Here is a 24149-nt window from a genome sequence, read left to right as displayed (position 1 = left end):
CAACTTTAAAAAGAGAAGCCTAGCAGATGAATAACTAAAAAGCATTAACAGCATACACTAGTTTAAATCTCCCTTCTTTCCTCAATCAGTTAAAAGAAAATTTGCAGGTATCACTGTTAAAAGCATATTGTGATCATACCTTATCTTGTCTTTTTATATTATAAGGATGGATACAGCCTTTTTTTCTTTTAATTATTATTATTTGTAAATAACGGTGGTGAGAATTGAGTCAAGATACAACCAGAAGGAAAAAAATATTCTTAAGCCACTTCACTGGTCACATGGTTTCCATTGGTCATACTTACTTTTGAAAGATGATGTTCAGATGAAAATCCCAAGCCATACACTGTATTCGCCCTGCTGTCTGCCCATTGGCCAAACTTCTGGGATGTTTTAGTAAATGTCATGTTGGGGGTGATAGTGCTATTTATTATTGCCTGAAAAAAAGTAATAATTGTAAAAAAAAAAAAAAGTTTTTGATTTTTTAAAGGCTACTCATAATCGAAACTGCCAATATTGTAGACAAATATCAGTGTGAGACAAACTGGGAACTAGAAAACAGTTTTCTTCTAATTCAATCACAGCTAAAATTCTGAAAGCATATATTAACATAAATTCTATAAAAGGAGTGGAGCAAAAGCTGGGAGGGGCACCTGTTCATAATAGATGCACTACTCCAAGTAAGGCCTCACAAGGGCAGAGGAGAGGGGGACAATCACCTCCCCCGACCTGCTGGCCATGCCTCTCTTGATGCAGCCCAGGATGCAGTTGGCCTTCTGAGATGCAAGCATGCACTCCTGGCTCATGTCAAGCTTTTCATCCACTAGAACCCCCAGGTCCTTCTCTGCAGGGCTGCTCTCAGTGAGTTCTTCTCCCAGTCTGTACTCATGCCTGGGATTGCCCTGACCCAGGTGCAGCACATTACACGTAGACCTGTTGAACCTCACTGGGTTCAAGTTGTCCCACTTCTCAAGCTTGTCCAGGTCCCTTTGGCTGGCATCCCTTCCTTCTCTTGTATCAACTGCACCACTCAGCTTGGAGCCATCTGCACATTTGCTGAGGGTACACTTGATCCCATTGTCTATGATGTTGATAAAGATATTAAACAGTACCAGTCCGAGGACAGACCCCTGAGGTACACCACTTGTCACTGGCCTCCACTTGGACGTAGAGCCATTGACCACTGCTCTCTGGGTGTGACCTTCAAGCCAACTCCTTATCCACTGAATGGTCCACCCATCAAATCCATCTATCTCCAATTTGGAGAGCAGGACGTCATGTGGTACCGTGTCAAAGGCCTTACAGAAGTCGGGGTAGATGACATTGGTTGGTCTTCCCTTATCGGACACGATTTGCCCTTGGTAAAGCCATGCTGGCTGTTTCCGATCACCTATTTGCCTTGCATGTGCAAGCCTTCTCTTTAGACTGAAGAGGCCCAGCTCCTTTCTGCACAGGAGAGATCATAGAATCATAGAATCCTTAAGGTTGGAAAAGACCTCTAAGGTCATCTGGTCCAACCATCCCACTAACACCAATATCAGTCACTAAACCATTTCCCTAAGCACCACATCTACCCTTTTTCACCCTTTCCTCCAGGGACTGTGACACCACCGCTTCGCTGGGTAACCTGTTCCAATGCCTAACCACTCTTTCTGAGAAGAAATTTCTCCTCATATCCAACCTGAACATCCACTGGCACAACTTGAGGCCACTCCTTCTTCCTAGTTATCTGGGAGAAGAGGCTTACACCTACCTTGCTATAACTTCCTTTCAGGTAGTTGTAGAGAGCGATGGGGTCTCCCCTGAGCTTCCTCTTCTCCAGACTAAACAACCCCAGTTCCCTCAGCCGCTCCTCATAGGACTTGTGTTCCAGACCCTTTACCAGCTTTGTAGACCTTCTCTGGACACACTCCGGGGCCTCAATGTCTTTCTTGTAGTGAGGGGCCCAAAAGTGAACATAGTACTTGAGGTGCAGCCTCACCAGAGCAGAGTACAGGGGGAAGATCGCCTCCCTGGTCCTGCTGGTTATACTATTCCTGATACAAGCCAGAATGCCGTTGGCCTTCTTGGCCACCTGGGTACACTGCCGGCTCATGTTCAGGAGAGCATCGACCAACACCCCCAGATCTCTTTCCTCTGCACAGCTTTCCAGCCACTCTGCTCCAAGCCTGTAGCACTGCATGGGGTTGTTGTGACCAAAGTGCAGGACCCGGCACTTAGCCACGTTGAACCTCATCCCACTGGCCTCTGCCCATTGATCCAGCCTGTCCAGGTCCCTCTGCAAGGCCTTCCTACCCTCCTCCAGCAGATTGACACTTCCCCCCAACTTGGTGTCATCTGAAAACTTCCTGAGGGTGCACTCAGTTCCCTGGTCCAAACCATCAATAAAGATATTAAAGAGGATGGGCTCCAACACCAACCCCTGGGGAACACTACCTGTGACTGGACGCCAGCTGGATTTCACTCCGTTCACCACCACTGTCTGGGCCTGGCCGTCCAGCCAGTTTTTAACCCAGCAAAGAGTGTACCTGTCCAAGCCATGGGCTTCCAGCTTCTCCAGGAGAATACTGTGGGAGACTGTGTCAAAGGCTTTGATGTAGTCTAGGTAGACTACGTCAACAGCCTTCCCTCATCCACCAGGCAGGTCACCTGGTCATAGAAGGAGATGAGGCTGGTCAGGCAGGACTTGCCTTTCATGGACCCATGCAGGCTGGGCCTGATCCCCTGGTTGTCTTGTATACGTTCATATTAGATGATATGCTGCTTCTACTAAAACCAGCTAAAGTTTTACAAAGGATTTCAACAGTATTTACATCATATTAAAGTTTTTCTAACATAGCCTAAATCTGTGATGTCCAGTTGAATTACAGGATAAAGTCTTATAATGACACCATTGGATTCCATTTAACTAAAAAAACTGACAGTTAATAAAGTTTATAACCAGCCTACATGAACAAGAAAGAACTAGCCATAAAACCAACGATTTGTATACTTGAAATGAAATGTAGGCATGTTTTCTCATGTGTCTGGTGCTATTAAGAGTTTAAGCCACATTTATTAAACAATTCACAGCCCTTTTCATAAAGCATTGGTTAGTAGGTGTGGGTTTACAAAGCAAGGTTTTGGTAGCGGGGGCGGGGGGGGGGCAGATAGGATTGTAGGGGTGGCCTCTGTGAGAAAATTCCAAAAGCTGCTCCTTGTTAGATAAGAGCCAGTTTCAGCCAGCTTCAAAAGGAACCCACCGCTGGCCAGAGATGAGCCAATAAGCAATGTTGGTTACACCTCTGTAGAAGCATATTTAAGGGAAAAAAACTGCTGCACAACAGCAGCTGGGAGATAGAGGCGTGAGAAACAGCCCTGAAGACACCAAGGTCAGTGAAGAAGGAGGGAGAGGAGATGCTCCAGGCGCTAGAGCAGAAGTTCCCCTGTGGCCTCTGGAGAGGACCATGGTGGAACAGGTTGTCTCCCTGTAGCCCATGGTGTACCACGGTGGAGCAGATTTCCACACTGCAGCCTGTGGAGGAGCCCACAGTGGAGCAGGTGTATCTGCCCTGAAGGAGGCAGCGGCCTGTGGAGAACCCCCACTGGGGTAGACTCCGGGCTGGACCTGTAGCCCGTGGAGAGGAGCCCATGCAGGAGCTGCCACCTTGTGGGATGCATGTTGGAGCAGTTTGTTCCTGACGGATGGACCATGTGGTATGGACCCAAATTAGAGCAGTTCTTGAAGAGCTGTTGCCTGTGAGAGGCCCACATAGGATCAGTTCAGGAAGGAATGCATCCTGTGGGAGGGACCCCACGTTGGAGCAGGGGAAGAGAGTGACCATGAAGGAGCAGTGGAGACAAAGTGTTACAGACTGACCGCAGCCCCCATTCTCCATTCCCCCGTGCCACTCGTGGGGGAGGACGTAGAAGAGGGTGGATGGGGGGAAGGTGTTTTGAGTTTTCTTTTAGTTTCTTACTGTTCTGGTCTGCTATTGAAGTGCAATAAATTATATTAATCTTCCCATGATGAGTCTGCTTTGCCCATGACGATAATTGTTGAGTGATCTCCCTGTCCTTATCTCAACCCTTGAGCCCTTTCCATCATATTTTCTCCCCCTTTCCCTTTGAGGCGGGGGACTGAGGGAGTGGTTATGGTGGAGTTCAGCAGCCCAGCAGGGTAAAACCACCACAAAGTGCTTTTTAATTCCCACGTGAAAAATTCTCTATAAAGAATGTCCGTAAAACTTCCCAGAAAATAGCATAAACTGGGAGCAGAACAATTTATGAAGAATCTTTCTTACATGTCAGTTACTGTGCTCCAAAGGATATTCTCAATATGGGTCCTAATGCAAATCTCTCAGTATAGAGTTAGGAATCTTTTGAACATCAGTGCACATGTGCCTTTTTGTGCTTCCATGAACCCATAATCCCTATCTTACCTCCAACAGTCCAAAGCCAGTGATTATTGAAGAATCCTAGAGGAACAAAATCCACAGGGTCTAAACTGACTTCTCTGGTGCAGATAAAGAAATCTTTTATTCTTTGATTAGCAGGAACTGGAATGGTGCATAGAGCATAACAGCATTTTCTCAGGATGGTGACGGGTGAGAAACTTCAACATCAGAGACCAAGTAATGCTCTCCCAAGCCTGATATAGAAGCCTGTACTATTTATGTGAGATGGCCTTCTTGATGGATATTAAAATGAGTAGTTAAGGAGTTACTTGGCATCCTTCGCTTCTTCTGAGATTTCAGTAGCACTGGAGCACAGCTACCATCAATATCAATTTTTCTCTGAATTTACAGCTGAGGGGTCAGCTAAGCCCACAAATAGCTTCCATGTATATATGCTGATTCTCAGATGAAGTGGGGGAGAGGAGTATTGCAGGAAGGTTCAGAAAAACATTGAGTACCACAAAAGGCAAGCTAAGATACTTCAGCACAAACAAATTTAACAAAACTGGCAGCTTCTACAGTAGTTTCAGGAGCTTCACTATGCTCACAAGTAATTGGAAGAGCAAATCTAGATGTAGCTGAGTATATCAAACAGGCAGTTCTCTCTCATAACCTTTGCCTCCAAATGCAAGTTTTGGCTGCTATTGTGGAAAAATACTGGAAAAATTTTGGAATCCCTGAAAGCTTATACTTGAATCAACAAGCCTCATCAGGTAAACAATTTGCTGTATGGCTAAAGACTGGAGCATCTCCAGCATTAATTGTCCACAAAACTTCTCCAGTTTTAATATAGGAGAAATTAGTCAGTGAAGTCACTGGAAATTCAGAAATTATTCTTCCTTCTTTAGGCATAAAGTTTTGGGCCAAAATAAATTAAGTGGGCTAGCAATTGTATTATGGCCTCCAACTGATCTTATGGAAAACAGCTGTCTGTGCCACATAGGAGAGAAGAGAGAACATGAGACTATGGAGGTGGACTTCTTGGAAAGGAGGTATTCTGGAGCTCTGTTTTTCTTGTATGCTTCTTGTCAATTATTAGTGCCCTACCCCCAGAGCAGTTGATTCCAGGTGTACTGAATGCCCCTCCAAGTGAAAGCAAACTGTGGCCTGCACTCTGCTGCCAAAGGGATTAAGAAAAAGGCATTAGTGATATCAATTGTGGCATACCACTTGGCTGCCTTTGACTCCAGTTCGTATTGAAGTTCTAGCATTTCTGGCACAGCAGCACTCAGTGGTGGCATGACCATTCAGGCCACAACAGTCCACTGTTAGTCTCCACTCACCATTAGGCTTTTGCACTGGCTATATGGGACTATTAAAGGGTGAATGAATCTTGCTGATCACTCCTTGGCTCCAGTTGACAAATCATCTTATGGATGGGAATCAGGGAGTCTCTGTTGGTGTGATATTACCACCAGTGCACTGTTGTGGTAGCAATCAGCACCTGCTGTTCTTCGACCCTCAACAACCCCACAACAGAAGGGCCCTCCGAGAGACCAGGCAATGTAGACAACTGTTTAGTGTCCTCCATCTCCAAAGCGGCTACACCAAAACCCCACCCTCGTGGGTCCTTGAAGTACCTACCCTCTGCTGAGCTAGTCTGTGCAAAGGATGCACAGAGCCTCTGGGCCAGTCACAATGGGGTGCTTTTGCCACATTCCCAGTTAGGCTCACTTCAGCCTCCAATACAGTTAGCTGTTGGGATCCCCCTGTCACTCCAGAGATAGAGATGAGTTCTGCCCCTTTGTAGCCTGATGGCATTACAGTACACTGTGCACTGGTGTCCTTTAGAGCCTTGTACTCCTGTGGGTCTGATGTGTCAGGCCATTGAATCCACACAGTCCAATAAACTCCATTGTCCTTTTCCTCCCCCTGGCTGGAGGCAGGGCTCCTCTAGTCCTGGTCTTATTATTCATTGCTCTGTCTGGTGTACCGCCTGCTGGAAACTGGAGTATGTTAAGATAAGCAGATAAGGGGACATTGGAAGGTCCCACTGTCCCAAAATAAGGAGGATGGCTAAGAAAAACAAGACAAGAAGCTGTGGAATCAACAAGAACAGCAAGCCACAAAATCATGGGCCCTTCCAGTTCCAAAAAAAAAGGAGAAATTAAAGGTTGGTCAAATAAAACTGTACATACAGGGCATAGTAACAAGCATCAGGTAGGTTTTGAACCTGTAGTACTCAGCCAATGAGGAAATGGGAGGAATCAAGCATTGAGTAATAGGGGATATAGGGCTATGGCACACTTCTGCTGAATGTTCCTGCTTGCAGGACGCCTGCCATTGCAATTGTGAATAAATAAGCTTCACAAGAGACCCTGTCTTAAAAAAATATTGGGATATTTCTCACAATTTGGAGGCTCGTCCAGGATATTGTTGCCTGCCGGAGGTTTCTTGCCACAGCAGACAGTAAAGGTGCACCCCGCTGATTTCAGCGGTCCTGTTGGAGGTGGTGGGGTATCTCGGGATGGCTAACAATAACCGAGACTGCTGTGCTGAAGACGGGCTCTGTGAAGCATTAGGGGAAAACGTAGGCACAATTATTGAAATAGACCCAGTAATTCCATGTATGGACCAAGGTAAGAAAGCTGATTACAGTATTGCCCCGGGGGTTGGGGAGACTCTTCTGTGGGGTGTGACTGAGATGCAATTTCTAGTGTGAAGCAAGTGGGGAGTCCTGATCCGTGGTTCTGCGGTCCCATGAAATAAAAGAGTGAAAGAGATTCTCAGGAAATTAGAGAGCCTATACGGTGTACGGTACAGTACAGTGCTCAGCAGTACAACCCCCATCTTCCCTTATCCTAGATACAGGTGTGTGGTACCCCTGTGAACAGTAAAGTTGTGCCTAAAGATAGTCTTTTGAGAAGGATGGTAAGGAATTGAAAAAACAACCCTAGGACCAGGGATAAAGATAAGAAAACAATGGTTAGATGCTGTGTAGTTGTGTGGCCTAAAGAGCCAATAAAAAGAACTTCAGTATTTTGGCCAAAATACAGGTCCGATGAAGATTGGGTTTGTAAGGCTTTGAATTTATATGTAAACAATAAGACTCCTTTTTCAGAGGAGGAGTCAAGTTATGACCCAGAATTTGAAGAAATCTAAAGGATGATTAAGGGACAATTTAATCAGGAAGACCATTTTGTAAGGAAATATCTGATACATATGCCCTTGAATGTGCTACTAATCAAATAGGCTGGAAAATGAGGATAGAGTATTATAATGTTGTGAGAAACAAACTTGTGTTCTTGCAGTTGAATGTGTTTTTGCAGTGGAAAATTCCACTAACCTTGCATATTAACAAGTGATTGTGCAGGCATAACCCTGGGGAGTATGCTAAACAGATAAGGGGAAGGTCCCACTGTCCCAAAATAAGGAGGATAGCTAAGAAAAACAAGACGAGCAGTGTGAATTCAGTCAAAACAAAAAATCACGGGCCCTCCAGTCATGAGAGAAGGAGGAAAAGGAAAAAATAACGGTTAATGGTCAAATAAAATTGTAAATATATGATATACTAATAAGTGTTGAATAGTTTGTGAACCTGTAGTACTCAGCCAATGAGGAAATGGGAGGAATCAAGTGTTGGGTAATCCCAGAATTAGAGGAAATGATAAAAAGAAAATGATTAAATATTGTGTATTAATCTGGACAAAGGAATCAATTAAGGAAACATCAATATTTTGGCCAAAATACAGGTCTGATGAAAATTCAGGCTTTAAATTTATATGTAAACAATAAGACTCCTTTTTCAGAGGAGTCAAGTTATGCTGCTTGCTGGATGCAGGGGGTAAGTCATTTTTATTGAAAAGGGATCAGGACCAGGAGAAAGAGGAGTCAGAGGGAAGGACGGGTCGATGGGAACCCTTGGATAATTTACCCCCTTCCTGTAATCCTAATATTGCACCGGCGGCAGCAGCAGTTGCTCCAGGAAGGGAGCCAGGGACTGCAATTAACTCTTTGCCTAGAGAAGGAGTGCACTGTAGGCTCTGGCAAGAATTAGAACAATCTAGAAGAGATACTGAGAAATTCCCCTTCCCTGATACTAACAGTACTAACACTCCTATGTATCCTCTTAGGGAGGTCCCAGTGGGACAAGGACAAATAGGTTATGTGAACTCCCCCTTACCAATGGGGAAGTTAGGAATTTTAAGAAGGGAATGAAGTCTTTAAATGAGGACCCTAGAACAGTTAGATCAGTTTCTAGGGCATAATTTGTATTCCTTGGGGGGAACTGATGTCAGTCTTGAGTCCCTGAAGAAGGACTCTTTACTCAGGTAAATAATGATAGGACAAGGGGGAACGGTTTTAAAATAAAAGAGGATAGATGTAGACTAGACTTAAGAGGAAATTATTCACTTTAAGGATAATGAGGCACTAGAAGAGGTTGCCAAGAGCAGTTATGGATGCCCCATCCCTGGAGGTGTTCAAGGCCAGGCTGGATAGGGCCTTGGCCAACCATGATCTAGTGGGTGGCATCTCTGTCTACTGCAGGGGGAGTGGAGTTAGATGATCTTTAAGGTCCCTCCAACCCAAGCCATTCTATGTGTCTATGATTTTATGATTTGTTATTCACTGGAGAAGAGCAGGGAATGATGAGGTGGGCAGCTATGCAAGAATGGGAAAGAACCAACCCCCCAGGACCGGGAGTAATTCCAATAGAGCAGAAATATCAGCTTGCTGACCCCAACTGGGTTAATAACAACCCACAACACAGAAATCATATGAGAGACTTGAGGGATATAATAGTAATGGGAATTAGGGAAGCGGTACCAATGTCCTAGAATTTTATCAAGGCGTTTGAAATCCAACAGCAAAAGGATGAATCCCCTAGCAACTTTCTGGAAAGACTTAGGGACAGAATGATAAAGTACTTGGGGATGAATTCTGAGGACCCAGTAGCCCAAGGGCTTTTGAAAGTACACTATGTGACTAAAGTGTATCTGGATATAGAAAAAAGGCTCCAGAAGGTGGAAGGATGGAGCGCACAGTCACTGGAGACCCTCCTGCAGGAGGCCAAAAAGGTGTATGTAAGGAGGGGAGACAAGAAGGAAAAGCAGAGGGGTCTAATGGTCTCCATAGTGGGCCAGGTAGTGAGGCAGAGAGTTGGAGACAGAGGAATAAAACTTTCAGGGGAAGTTGGACATAGGATGGAAGGGAGAAGAAGAGAGACGAAGGAATGACAAACGGAGAAAGCTACCTGTGTTGCAACATAAATCCTAGCAGGGACAAGCTTTAAGAAGATATTTTAAGTGTGGCTGGGCCGGTCACTTCAAATGGGAGTGTCCAGAGTGGAAGAAGGAGGAGAGATTGTTTGCTGTTATAAATTCAGAATAGGGGAGTGCCTGGTTTCAGTTAGGACAGAGTTAATTTTCTCAGTAGCTGGTAGGGTGCTATGTTTTGGATTAGAATGAGAAGGGTGCTGATAACATGCTGATGTTTTAATTGTTGCAGAGCAGTGCTTACACTAAGCCAAGGACTTTCCAGCTTCTCGCTCTGTCCTGCCAGCGAGCAGGCTGGGGTTGCATCAGGAGCTGGGAGGGGACAGACCCAGGACAGCTGACCCAAACTGGCAAAAGGGGTATTCCACACCATCTGACGTCATGCTGAACAATTAATACGGGGTGGCTAGCCGGGGTGGGGGGGCCGGCTGCTCGGGGATAGGCTGGGCATCGGTCAGCGGGTGGTGAGCAATTGCAATTGTGCATCACTTGTTTGGTACACATTATTAGTAGTAGTACTATTATCAATATTATTATTATTATTATTATTTTCCTGTCTTAATAAACTGTGTTTATCTCAACTCACAGGCTTCACTTTCCCGTTTCTCTCCCCCATCCCAGAGAGGGAGGGGGGAGGGTGAGCGAACGGCTGTGTGGTGTTTAGCTGCCGACCGGGTTAAACCACAACAGGGAGGCACGGCTTCTCAGAAAGCTGGTCCCCTGGAGAGCCCTTGATAAATATAGTGATGAGACACAATGAAGAATTGTCCTGGTTTTGGCAAGGATAGAGTTAATTTTCCTCCTAGTAGCTGGTATGGTGCTGTACTTTGGCTTTGGATTTAGGACGAGAATAATGTTGATAACATGCTGATGTTTTAGTTGCTGCAGATCTGTGCTTACACTAAGCCAAGGACTTTTCAGCTTCTTGCTCTCTCCTGCCAGTGAGCAGGCTGAGGTTGTATCAGGAGCTGTGAGGGGACAGAACCGGGACAGTTGACCCAAACTTACTATTATTATTTTTTCTTTCCTGTCCTAATAAACTGTCTTCATCTCAACCCACAAGCTTTCACTTTTTTTTCTCAGTTCTTTCCCCCATCCCATGGCAGGGAGGAAAGGGTGAGCGAACAGCTGGGTGGTGCTTAGCTGCCAACCGGGTTAAAACACAACAGTCCTTTTGGCACCCAGCGTGGGGCACCAGAAAGGACTGTGGGGGTTTTATTCAGGTGAGCAGCTGAACTCCACCACAACCTCTCTCAGACTCTCTCTCCTCAAAAGGAAAGGGGGAAAAAATGCGATAAAAAGGGCTCAAGGGCTGAGATAAGGACAGGGAGATCACTCTGCAATTATTGTCCCTAGGGTTGTGGAGCTGGGGATACAGAGGATCTGAGGCCTGCTACACTCCAACCAAAAAAAAAATATTGGCAGCATATGAAGGAGTTCGATTGGCTTTGTAAGTGGTTGGTACAGAAGCACAGCTCCTCCTGGCACCCTGAGTGCCGGTACTGGGCTGCATGTTCAAAGGAAGGATCCCCTCTACACATCATGCAGCTGATGCTACATGGATTAAGTGGGTTCTGCTGATAACTCAACGGGCTCCAATAGGAAACCCCAGTCGCCCAGGAATCTTGGAAGTGATTATGGACTGGCCAGAAGGCAAATATTTTGGGATCTCACCAGAGGAGGAGGTGGTCCATGCTGAAGAAGCCCCACTGTACAACAAGCTACCAGAAAATGAGAAGAAATATGCCTTGTTCACTGATGGGTCCTGTTGTATTGTGGGAAAGCATCAGAGGTGGAAGGCTGCTGTATGGAATCCTACACACCAAGTTGCAGAAGCTGCTGCGGGAGAAGGTGAATCCAGTCAGTTTGCAGAAGTGAAAGCCATCCAGCTGGCTTTAGATATTGCTGAACGAGAAAAATGGCCAGTTCTCTATCTCTGTGGTGGTTTTACTCAGGTGGACAGCAGAGCTCCACCTCAGCTGCTCTCTCACTCCCCCTCCTCAAAGGGAAAGGGGGAGAAAATATGATGCAAAGGGCCCAAGGGTTGAGATAAGGATGTGGAGATCACTCAGTAGTTATCGTCACTCTCTACTTCCCATCAACGAGCAATGTTCGGCCACATCCTCGGAAGCAGGGCCTCAATACTCGTAGCGGATGTTCGGAAGGACAGATGCTTCCACAATGACAGCCCCCCCCTTTCTTTCCCCTTTCCTACCTTTTAATGATGAGTGTGAAATATGGTATGGAATATCCCTTTGGTTGGTTTAGGTCAGCTGCCCTTGCGCTGTCCTCTCCCCATCTCTTGATGTGAGAAACTAAGTTGTGTTTTTGCAGTAGAACATGTTTTTGAAGTAGAATGTGTTCCTGCAGTAGAAAGCTAACCTTCTGTATTCAGAGGTAGTTGTGTAGTCATAATAAGGAGAAATGCTAAGTACATAAGTGGACAGTAGAAGGCCTCACTGTTCCAAAATAAGGTAGAAGCTTGAGAAAAACAGGATGAGCAGTGTGAGAACAGTAAAAAAAACAAAGATCACAAGTTTTCTAAACATAAGAAAAGAGAAAAAAAAAGGGAAAAAGGAGAAATTAAAGGGTTGATTAAAAAAAAAATTGTACATATATGGTATAGAGGAGCGTCGAGTAGCTTGTGAACCTGTAGTACTCAGCCAATGAGGAAACAGGGGAGGTGATCAGGCGTCGGGTAATAGGGAATAAAAGGTTATGATTTGTTTAGTAAAATGCGCTCCTAATGGGCAGGACGCCTGCCATTGCAATCGCGAATAAAATAGCTTCACAGAAAATCCTGTCTGAAGAAAATTATTGAGATTTTTTTCTCACATTGCCCACTCCCAGCCTGCTGGATTTTGGTGGGTTGGGGTGAGTCCTGATGCCAGAATTGCACAGCAATAGACAAAACACTGCTGTGATACCAGTGTTGTTCTAGCTACAAGTGCAGAGCACAACACTGTACGGGGCTGCTGCAGGGAAAGTTAACTCCATCCCAGCCAGACCCACCACAATACTGATCCATGGTAGCAAATTCCCTGTGGGGGTGGTTACAGCAATGGAAGCAGAACAACTGGCAAGGCAGAGGCAAACCCATCTGGGCTGCTGCATTGTGGCAAGATATTGCTGCCCGGGTAGAGAACCTGGTTGTAAAGGTACGCCATGTAGATAGATGCTCACATGTACCCAAGAATCGGGCCACTGAAGAATACTGAAACAACCAGCAGGTGGATCAGGCTGCTAAGACTGAAGTGGCTCAGGTGGACCTGGACTGGCAACATAAAGGTGAATTATTTACAGCTCAATGGGCCAATGAAATCTCAGGCCATTGAGGCAGAGATGCAACATACAGATGGGCTCGTGATGAAGAGGTGGACCTGACCATGGACACTATTGCACAGGCTATCCATGACTGGGAAACATGTGCTGCAATCAAGCAAGCCAAGCAGTGAAAGCCTCTTTGGTATGGAGGATGATGGCTGAAATGTTAGTATGGGGAGGCCTGGCAGATTGATTACATCACACTCCCTCAAACCCGCCACGGCAGGCGCCACGTACTTACAATGGTGGAAGCAACCACCGGATGGCTGGGAACATATCCTGTGCCCCATGCCACCGCCCGGAACACTCTCCTGGGCCTTGAAAAGCAAGTCCTATGGCGACATGGCACCCCAGAGAGAATTGAGTCAGACAACGGGACTCATTTCCGAAACAACCTTATAGACACTTGGGCCAAAGAACATGGTATTGAGTGGGTGTATCACATCCCCTATCATGCACCAGCCTCTGGGAAAGTTGAGCGATACAATGGACTGTTGAAGACTACACTGAAGGCAATGGGTGCTGGGACATTCAAACATTGGGATACGCATTTGGCAAAGGCTACCTGGTTAGTCAACAATAGGGGAATCTGCCAACCAAGCTGGACCTGCCCAATCAAACCTGTTACGCACTGTAGAAGGAGACATAGTTCCTGTAGTGCATGTAAGAAATGTGCTGGTAAGACAGTCTGGGCTACTCCTGCCTCAGGCAAAGGCAAACCCATTCGTGGGATTGCTTTTCCCCAGGGACGTGGGTGGACTTGGTGGGTAATGCAGAAGAATGGGGAGGTCCGGTGTGTACCTCAAGGGGATTTAATACTGGGTGAGAATAGCCCATGAGCTGAATTGTATTATGTTCATTACTTTATAATACTGTATGTCATCACTACCATGATTGCTGTATGTCAGTGTCCTATTAACGGTGTCATAGTAACAGTCACATGTCATGACGAATGAATTATGATAGAATTTGACAAGCACAGCGGAGTGATGGAACCAGAACGGGCTTCAGCGTGCTATGATCCAACATCACACACCATCTCTTCTGCCCTGAAAGACAGTTGTGACAGATAGAGCCTGAAGTCAGTCATGGACTAAACGAACTCAGTGGACATTTTATATACATATATGAAAGGTGGTGATTAGTTGGATTGTTTTGTAAATTGTGTAACCGAGCATCACATAAATGGTATGGAATAAGGGGTGGATATTGTCCTGGTTTCCACTATGATAGAGTTAGTTTTCCTCCTGGTAGCTGGTAGGGTGCTGCGTTTGGGTTTTAGGATGAGAATAATGTTGATAACACGCTGATGTTTTAATTATTGCAGAGCAGTGCTTACACTAAGCCAAGGACTTTCCAGCTTCTCGCACTGTCCTGCCAGCGGGCAGGCTGGGGGTGCAGCAGGATCTGGGAGGGGACAGACCCAGGACAGCTGACCCAAGCTGGCCAAAGGGGTATTCCATACCATCTGACGTCATGCTGAACAATTAATACGGGGTGGCTGGCCAGAGTGGGGGGACCGGCTGCTCGGGGATAGGCTGGGCATCGGGCATCGGGTGGTGAGCAATAGCATTGTGCATCACTTGTTTTGTACAAATTATTATTATTATTAATATTAATATTTCTTTTCTGTCCTAATAAACCATCTCTATCTCAACCCACAGGCTTCATTTTTTTCCTGATTATCTCTCCCATCCCACTGAGGGGGGGGAAGGGTGAGTGAACGTCTGTGTGGTGCTTAGCTGCCGGCCATGTTAAACCACAACAAGAAGAAGTTGTGTTTCTAGTAGGTACTGGGGCAGATAGGTCTTTGCTGGCCCATAAACTGTCATGGCTTAAATGAACTAATGAAACCCTTAAGGTCACAGGAGTAGAAGGGGGTGGGATAACAGTGCAACTTTTGGGGGACACCGAGCTGAGACTTGGGGATAAAATGATCACTGGGTAATTGTCTACACCTGAAGCCGGGACTAACTTGTTAAGAAGGGATTTGATGATGAAATAGGGCATTCATATAGGAAGTTGGCAGACTGGAATAACTGTGTCAGTGAAGTTATTGTCAGAGGTTGTTGAAAAAGAGAGGGACCCCATGGTATGGGTCAAGGAAGGAAATAAAAAAAATGTCATCTCCCACGACATCCTGGTAGCAAAGCTGAGAAAGTGTGGGATAGATGAGTGGACAGTAAGGTGGGTTGAGAACTGGCTGACTGGCCGAGCTCAGAGGGTGGTGATCGGTGGTGCAGAGTCCGGCTGGAGACCTGTGACTAGCGGTGCTCCCCAGGGATCGGTGCTGAGTCCGGTCTTGTTCAGCATTTCATCGACGACCTTGATGAGGAAATAGTGTCCACCCTCAGCAAGTACGCCGATGATACAAAGCTGGGAGGAGTGGCCAACACGCCAGAAGGCTGTGCTACCATTCAGCGAGACCTGGACAGGCTGGAGAGCTGGGCAGGAAGAAACCAAGTGAGGTTTAATAACAGCAAGTGTAGAGTCCTGCACCTGGGAAGGAGCAACCGGATGTATCAGTACAGGCTGGGGGACGACCTGCTGGAGAGGAGCTCTGAGGAGAAGGACCTGGGGGTCCTGGTGGACGACAGGTTGACCATGAGCCAGCAGTGTGCCCTCGTGGCCAAGAGGGCCAATGGGATCCTGGCGTGCATTAAAAGGAGCGTGGCCAGCAGGTCAAGGGGGGTGATCCTCCCCCTCTACTCCGCCCTGGTCAGGCCTCACCTGGAGTACTGTGTCCAGTTCTGGGCTCCCCGGTACAAAAAAGACAGGGATCTCCTGGAAAGAGTCCAGCGGAGGGCCACAAAGATGCTACAGGGCCTGGAGCATCTTCCCTATGAGGAAAGGCTGAGAGACCTGGGTCTGTTCAGCCTTGAGAAGACTGAGAGGGGATCTTATCAATGCTTATAAATACAGAATCACAGAATCACAGAATCGTCTAGGTTGGAAGAGACCTCCAAGATCATCTAGTCCAACCTCTGCCCTAACACTAACAAGTCCTCCACTAAACCATATCACTAAGGGCTACATCTAAACGTCTTTTAAAGACCTCCAGGGATGGCGACTCAACCACCTCCCTGGGCAGTCCATTCCAATGCCTAACAACCCTTTCAGTAAAGAAGTTCTTCCTAACATCCAACCTAAACCTCCCCTGGCGCAACTATAGCCCATTCCCCCTCGTCCTGTCACCAGGCACGTGGGAGAACAGACCAACCCCCACCTCTCTACAGCCTCCTTTAAGGTACCTATAGAGAGCGATGAGGTCTCCCCTGAGCCTCCTCTTCTCCAGGCTAAACAACCCCAGCTCCCTCAGCTGCTCCTCGTAAGACTTGTTCTCCAAGTCTTAAGTGTGGGAGACAAAGTGATATGGCCAACCACTTTTCAGTGGTCTGTGGGGACAGGACAAGGGGCAATGGCCACAAAACGGGTCACAGGAAGTTCTGCACCAATATGTGAAATAATTTCTTCATGGTAAGGGTGACGGAGCACTGGAACAGGCTGCCCAGGGAGGCTGTGGAGTCTCCTTCTCTGGAGATATTCAAGGCCCGCCTGGACGCCTACCTGGGCAACCTGCTCTAGGGAACCTGCTTTGGCAGGGCGGTTGGACCTGATGATCTCTGGAGGTCCCTTCCAACCCCTTCAATTCTGTGATTCTGTGTTTCTGTGAAATAGAGAAGGGATTAATACCCGTCCCCTGAAGACAGGTATGTGGGAAGAATATGAGGCAATAAAGCAGAAGTAATACCCTATCTCATTTGAAGGATAAATTTTTCTTAAATCAGTGATAAAAGGGCTGATTAAAGATGTGTTATATGAGCCATGCATGTCTCCCTTTAACACTCCTATCCTGCGAGTAAGTACAGCTGATAGTTCTTACCAATTGGTACAGGATCTACTATGAAAGATCAATGAGTGCAGAAGCAGCATCCTGTGGTTCCAAATCCAGACACTCTGATGAGCAAGATCCCACGTGAGCATAAGTGGTTCAGTGTGATAGATTTAAAAGATGCCTTCTGGGCCTGTCTACTGGACTCCGAGAGCAAAGATGCATTCGCCTTCGAGTGGGAAGACCCTGAAACAGGGCAGAAGCAAAAATACAGATGAACAGTTTTACCTCAGGGGTTTACAGAGTCACCAAATTTATTTGGGCAAGTTCCAGAGCAGATTTTAGAGCAATTCCAAACTCCAGAGGGGGTGTTACTGTTACAATATGTAGACGAGCTTTTATTGTCAGGACCGGAGAAATATTAACTGTTTTACATCAAGGGAGTCATTGGGGAGTTCAAGGAATGTGTGACACTGCTACAGAAATATGTATGTATAGGAATACATATACTCTGGCTAAAAAAAGTATGCAGGAGTTGTGTAGTATGTGAAAAGATAAGTAGGAGAATTTTCAGAAGTCAGCCTAAAGAGGGGCGAGAACCAGGAATTCAACGCTTCCAAAGTGTACAGGTAGATTTTACAGAACTCCCTAGAATAGGTAGATTTAAATACTTATTAGTGTTGGTCTACCACTTCTCAGGGTGAGTGGAAGCTTTCCCTTCAGTATCTGCTACTGCGAGCTTGGTAGCTAAGGTAATTCTAGAACAGATAATTCTCAGGAATGGAATCGTTGAAAATATTGACTCTGATCAAGGAAGTCACTTTACATCACAGATATTGAAAGGGCTAATGCGGACTCCAGGAATTAAATGGGAATTTCACACTCCTTGGCATCCTTCCTCTTCTGGAAGGGTGCTGCGGATCAGACAGTAAAGAAGCAATTAAGTTAGTTCTGGAAACTCATCTCCTCTGGACAAAGTGCTTACCTCTGGCACTTCTCCGAACAGCACCAAGAAAAGATGTGGGAGTTTCACCATATGAAATGCTCTTTGGGTTGCTGTACTTGGGCAAAGGGAATGAATTACCTCAGTTCAAGACAAAAGATGCTTTTCTTAAAAACTATATACTTGGGCTGTTGTCCTCTTTGTCATCTCTCAGGACCTGTGGATTGTTAGCTCAGACCCCACTCTTGGAAGTCCGATCCATCCATTCCGAGCAGGAGATTGGGTTCTGATACGAACGTAGAGGGAATCAAAGCTAAAACCCGAGTGGTACGGACCATTCCAAGTACTCCTGACTACTGAGAGGGCAGTAAGAACAGCTTACTCTGCCTCTTGTACAGCTGCTCTGCCTCGTTGCACCTAGAATTCACCATGGTGGGCACCCGTCGCAGCGGCCAGGTCGAGGCGGCAACCCAAACGGAGGAGATGCTGCCTCTCTGGGTTCATGTGGGCACTCAGGTAGATCCCCTGAGGGGGGAAGTAGCAGTCCAGACAGGTGACTGCAGGGAGCTCCGGAATGTGGAGGCCCCCCAGGTACTGAGGGAAGAGAGGGCTGTCATGGGTGCAGGTGTGCCTTGCTCAAGGAACTCCTCGAGCAGGTGGCTGGGCTGCAGCAAGAAATCCGCAGCCTGAGGGATTCCTGGGAGTCTCTGAGGGTGACAAACAGGAGGTGTCAACCTGACCCTACTGATGCCCAGCAGCCCCCTCCTAAGTCCCTGCAAGGGGTAGAAGCTGACCCAGCTGATCACATGCAGTACAGAGGGCTTGACCGCCCACAAGAGAAAAGGGGCTGGACCCTTGTCTCAGCTCGAAGCAGAAAGAGACGTTTGCCCCCGACACCCACGGTGCCGCCAACCCCCACGGTGTCCCTGGGTAATAGACTCAAGGCTCTCAGGCAGGAAAAGGAAGAGGTTGAGGGTCTGGACAGTAGTCCAAACCCGGGAAGCAACCTGGAGAAGCGTGTCAAGATTGGGGGAAGTATTGAGCATAGGGATCGGGGCCGGACGGGGCGCTGAATCACAGCCAGTGCCACAGAAAAAGAACGGAGAGTCTTAGTGATCAGAGACTCCTTGCTGAGGGGCAGTGAGGCTCCCATTGGTTGCCCAGATAACCTATCCAGAGAGGTGTTCTGTCTTCCTGGGGCACGTGTCAGAGAAGTTAGGAAGGCTCTGCCACAGCTCATTAAACCGGAGGACTACTATCCTCTTGTTGTCATTCAGGTTGGATCCCGGGAAGCTGCAACTAGAAAAATGAGGAATATTAAAAAGGACTTTGCATCCCTGGGAAGGTTGTTGAAGGGATCAGGGGTGCAGGTAGTGTTCTCCTCTGTCCTCCCGCTGGGTGACCGGGACCCAGAAAGAAGGAGGAGAACGGGACAGGTAAATGACTGGCTGAGGGGTGGTGTCTGGACCAAGGATCTGGGTATTTCGATCTTGGGCAGTCCTTTGAGAAGCCAGGTATGTGGGCTGCTGACCGACTCCAACTCAGCAAGTGGGGCACAAGTGTGTTGGGGAGCAAGCTCTCTGGGCTGATTACCAGGGCTTTAAACTAGGTTTGACGGGGGAAGGGAGGGGAGCTAAAAGTGACAGAGAAGGGCTGGGAAAAGTTATCACTGCTGTCACTGTTGAAGATAGTAGGGAAAAACCTCCGAGTTGTCCCATAGGACTGTCTGAGGGCTCCTCAGAGAAGGTAATGATCCCAATACCCCATCCAGAATCTTCTTCTTGCATCCCTCCAGGGGTAACTGCGCCTTCTGCTTCCCTGAAGTGCCTGCATACCAATGCGCGGAGCATGGGAAATAAACAGGATGAGCTCGAGATCTGTGTTCGGTCACAGGGCCACGATCTCGTTGCAATCACAGAGACGTGGTAGGACAGCTTGCATGACTGGAACGCTGTCATGGAGGGCTATATCCTTTTTAGGAAAGACAGGCTGGGGAAGCGAGGGGGTGGGGTTGCCCTTTATGTGAGGGAGCAATTAGAGTATACCCAGCTCCACCTGGGGGAGGGTGAAGGACAAGTGGAGAGCTTGTGGGTGAGAATTAAGGGGCGGGCTGGTATGGGGGACACTGTAGTGGGGGTGTACTACAGGTCACCAGATCAGGAGGAGGAGGTCGATGAGGCCTTCTACAAGCAGCTGGTAGTAGCCTCATGATCACGGGCGCTGGTTCTCATGGGGGACTTCAATTATCCAGACGTCTGTTGGGTAAGCAACTCGGCCAGGCACGTGCAGTCCAAACGGTTCCTACAATGCGTTGAAGACAATTTTCTGACGCAGGTGGTGGAGGAGCCGACGAGGCAGGGGGTGCTTCTGGACCTTGTCCTTACCAACAGGGATGGGCTTGTTAGGGATGTGAAGGTTGGGGGCAGCTTGGGATGCAGTGACCATGAGATGGTGGAGTTCAAGATGGAACTTGGTGGAAGAAGTAAGGCTAAAAGCAGGATTGCTACCCTGGACTTTCGGAGAGCCAACTTCGACCTCTTCCGGGACCTGCTTGGGAGTATTTCATGGGCTAGGTTGCTAGAAGGCAAGAGTGCTTGTGAGAGCTGGGCAACATTTATACAGCACTTCTTCCAAGCTCAGGATTGGTGCATCCCTAAGAGTAGGAAATTGGGGAAGGGGGGCAGGAAACCTGCATGGATGAGCAAGGAGCTCATCGATAAGATCAGAAGGAAGAGGAAGGTCTATGAAATGTGGAAAAAGGGCCTGTCCTCTTGAGAGGAGTATAGAAGTGTTGTCAGGGCCTGCAGGGGCGCAACAAGGAAGGCTGAAGCCCACCTAGAGATGAGGCTTGTAAAAGAGATAAAAGATAATAAGAAGGGTTTTTTTTAAGTATGTAAACAGTAAAAGGAAGACTAGGGATAATGTGGGTCCCCTGCTGAACGAGGGGAGTGTCCTGGTAACGGGAGATGCCAAGAAGGCGGAGATACTGAATGCTTTCTTTGCTTCAGTCTTTGCTTCAAGGACCCCCCCGCGACTCCTCGACCCTGGCGGGAGGAGAAAGGGGCTGGGAAATGGAGGGCTCCCACCTGGTTGACGAGAGAGTGGTTCGGGAGCGTCTGAGTGGGATCAACGCACACAAATCCATGGGTCCTGATGGGATGCATCCACGTGTGCTGAGGGAGCTGGAAGAGGTGACTGCCAAACTGCTCTCTATCATCTTTGATAGGTCTTGGAGAACAGGAGAGGTGCTTGAAGACTGGAGGATAGCCAATGTCACTCCGGTCTTCAAGAAGGGCAGGAAGGAGGATCCGGGAAACTACAGGCCAGTCAGTCTCACCTCTGTCCCTGGAAAGGTGTTGGAACAGCTTGTTCTGGATGCCATCTCCAAGCAATCGGAAGAGAAGAAGGTTATGAGGAGTAGTCAGCATGGATTCACCAAGGGGAAATTGTGCTCGACCAACCTTGTTGCCTTCGATGATGGCATCACCAGCTGGGTAGATGGGGGGAGAGCAGTGGATGTCATCTACCTTGACTTCAGCAAGGCTTTTGGTACTGTCTCCCATGACATCCTGATAGCAAAGCTGAGAAAGTGTGGGATAGAGGAGTGGACAATAAAGTGGGTTGAGAACTGGCTGACTGGCTGAGCTCAGAGGGTGGTGATCGGTGGTGCAGAGTCCAGCTGGAGACCTGTGACTAGTGGTGTTCCCCAGGGATCGGTGCTGGGTCCGGTCTTGTTCAACATCTTCATCGATGACCTTGACGAGGGAATGGATCTCATCAGTGTGTATAAATACCTGAGGTGTGGGAGACAGAGGGATTTGGCCAACCTCTTTTCAGTGGTCTGTGGGGATAGGACAAGGGGTAATGGCCACAAGATAGAGCACAGGAAGTTCTGCACCAACATGCGAAAGAACTTCTTCACGGTGAGGGTGACGGAGCACTGGAACAGGCTGCCCGGGGAGGCTGTGGAGTCTCCTTCTCTGGAGATATTCAAGGCCCGTCTGGACGCCTACCTGGGCAGCCTGCTCTAAGGAACCTGCTTTGGCAGGGGGGTTGGACCCAATGATCTTTCAAGGTCCCTTCCAACCCCTTCAATTCTGTGATTCTGTGATCATTTGGTAACCAGATGGCCAGTCCTGAATGGCAAAGGGAGGTATTGGTTATGTGGTAATAGGGCCAGGGAAGTGTTACCCCTAGGATGGAAGGGAGCTTGCACCCTGGGGGCAGTAATTCCAAATGTAAGTATTATTGAAAACATACGAAGCCAAACCCTCCTTGGGACCTATATACGCAAAATTAAGAGGACTCCAGATAATCCTCTAGTGAAAAGCAAAAGGGCATTTCACAGTTTCACGAGGTGGTTTATCCCTTCGTTAGGGTGAGTGAATTAGAGAAAGCTATTGTAAATATATCAGCTGTAATCAAAGAATTAGAAAATAACACTCTGGATGCGATCCCGGCACTATAAGAGGAGGTGTCAAGTCTGTCAAAGATGGTATTCCAGAATCTAATGGTACTGGATTTATTACTGGCCTTTCAAGGAGGGATTTGCACTATAATTAATGCTAGTTGCTGTATGTATGTAGACCAAATGGGGTGAATTGAGACTGATCTCAAAAATATTTGGGAGAAAACCAAGATCTTACATGAGTTGGCTCAAGGCAACACTTCCTGGGGATTTAGAGACATTTGGGAAAAAATGACCTCGTGGTTGCCTGGATGGGATTGGCTCAAGCAACTATTTGTTAGTATTCTAGTGATAATGGCATTGTATATCTGCCATCCCCCGTGACATATGAAGAAAAATATTGCACCCTGATGTTGGAAAAACTTAAGGGTAGGGGGATGTGAAGAGGTACAAAAACAAGAAGAGGGGGGAATTGTGAGAGGGATACAAAGATGGTGAAGGGTCTAGAGGGGAAGAGGCATGAGGAGCGGCTGAAGTCACTTGGTTTGTTTAGCCTAGAGAAGAGGAGACTGAGGGGAGAAGTCGTGGCAGCCTACATGGTTCCTCATGAGAGGGGGAATGGAGGGGCAGGCACTGATCTCTTCTCTCTGGTGAACAGTGACAGGGCCTGAGGGTTACTTTCTTTTCTTTCTTTTCTCCTTTCTTTTCTCAGTAACTTCCAGAGATTAAATAAAAAAGAGGGATTATGGGAGTAATTTTGAGAAGGATATGGTTGTTTGGATAACAATGAGTTCTGTTTGGCTGCTCCTTCACCCGATTTACACTGATGCCAGTAACTAGTTAACTCTGTTTTGTGTGAAAAGATGTGAAATATGTACTTTGAGGCAAGGGCAAGATGACCCAGAATTTGAAGAAATCTAAAGGATGATTAAGGGACAATTTAATCAGGAAGACCATTTTGTAAGGAAATATCTGATACATATGCCCTTGAATGTGCTACTAATCAAATAGGCTGGAAAATGAGGATAGAGTATTATAATGTTGTGAGAAACAAACTTGTGTTCTTGCAGTTGAATGTGTTTCTGCAGTGGAAAATTCCACTAACCTTGCATATTAACAAGTGATTGTGCAGGCATAACCCTGGGGAGTATGCTAAACATATAAGGGGAAGGTCCCACTGTCCCAAAATAAGGAGGATAGCTAAGAAAAACAAGACGAGCAGTGTGAATTCAGTCAAAACAAAAAATCACGGGCCCTCCAGTCATGAGAGAAGGAGGAAAAGGAAAAAATAACGGTTAATGGTCAAATAAAATTGTAAATATATGATATACTAATAAGTGTTGAATAGTTTGTGAACCTGTAGTACTCAGCCAATGAGGAAATGGGAGGAATCAAGTGTTGGGTAATCCCAGAATTAGAGGAAATGATAAAAAGAAAATGATTAAATATTGTGTATTAATCTGGACAAAGGAATCAATTAAGGAAACATCAATATTTTGGCCAAAATACAGGTCTGATGAAAATTCAGGCTTTAAATTTATATGTAAACAATAAGACTCCTTTTTCAGAGGAGTCAAGTTATGCTGCTTGCTGGATGCAGGGGGTAAGTCATTTTTATTGAAAAGGGATCAGGACCAGGAGAAAGAGGAGTCAGAGGGAAGGACGGGTCGATGGGAACCCTTGGATAATTTACCCCCTTCCTGTAATCCTAATATTGCACCGGCGGCAGCAGCAGTTGCTCCAGGAAGGGAGCCAGGGACTGCAATTAACTCTTTGCCTAGAGAAGGAGTGCACTGTAGGCTCTGGCAAGAATTAGAACAATCTAGAAGAGATACTGAGAAATTCCCCTTCCCTGATACTAACAGTACTAACACTCCTATGTATCCTCTTAGGGAGGTCCCAGTGGGACAAGGACAAATAGGTTATGTGAACTCCCCCCCTCATCAGCAGAGAGGTCAGGAGTTTTAAAAAGGAAATGAACTCCTTAATT

At 46.9% G+C, this 24149-nt stretch overlaps 2 protein-coding genes across 9 annotated transcripts in view; both read right to left on the bottom strand.

Moving 5' to 3' along the window:
• Positions 1–24149, bottom strand: part of LOC308184948 (homer protein homolog 1-like) — a 163671-nt gene that overhangs the window by 100929 nt on the left and 38593 nt on the right. For 7 of the 8 annotated variants that reach the window (XR_013943054.1, XR_013943055.1, XM_080572492.1 and 4 more), the window contains exon 2: positions 306–437. The exons of the other annotated variant lie outside the window; for it this stretch is intronic. Coding sequence is in view for 5 of the 7 variants with exons in the window: in XM_080572492.1 (XP_080428618.1) it covers positions 306–437 (132 nt within the window). In the remaining 2 variants the exon portion in view is untranslated. The remainder of the gene's footprint in view (positions 1–305; positions 438–24149) is intronic. 8 annotated transcript variants of the gene reach the window in all.
• LOC308184965 (uncharacterized protein) overlaps positions 18169–24149 on the bottom strand; it is a gene marked incomplete at its 3' end in the record, with an annotated part of 39573 nt that continues 33592 nt past the window's right edge. Inside the window, exons 3-4 of the mRNA XM_080572512.1 lie at positions 19514–19578; positions 18169–18345 (exon numbers count right to left, since the gene is read on the bottom strand). Coding sequence (XP_080428638.1) covers positions 18169–18345; positions 19514–19578 — 242 coding nt within the window. The remainder of the gene's footprint in view (positions 18346–19513; positions 19579–24149) is intronic.

This window comes from Anser brachyrhynchus, assembly GCF_964034855.1.
Source record: "Anser brachyrhynchus genome assembly, chromosome: W".
In the NCBI taxonomy this organism is placed as follows: Eukaryota; Metazoa; Chordata; class Aves; order Anseriformes; family Anatidae; genus Anser; species Anser brachyrhynchus.
The sequence above is the reverse complement of the archived record's forward strand: the minus strand, read 5'-3'. Positions and strand labels throughout refer to the sequence as shown.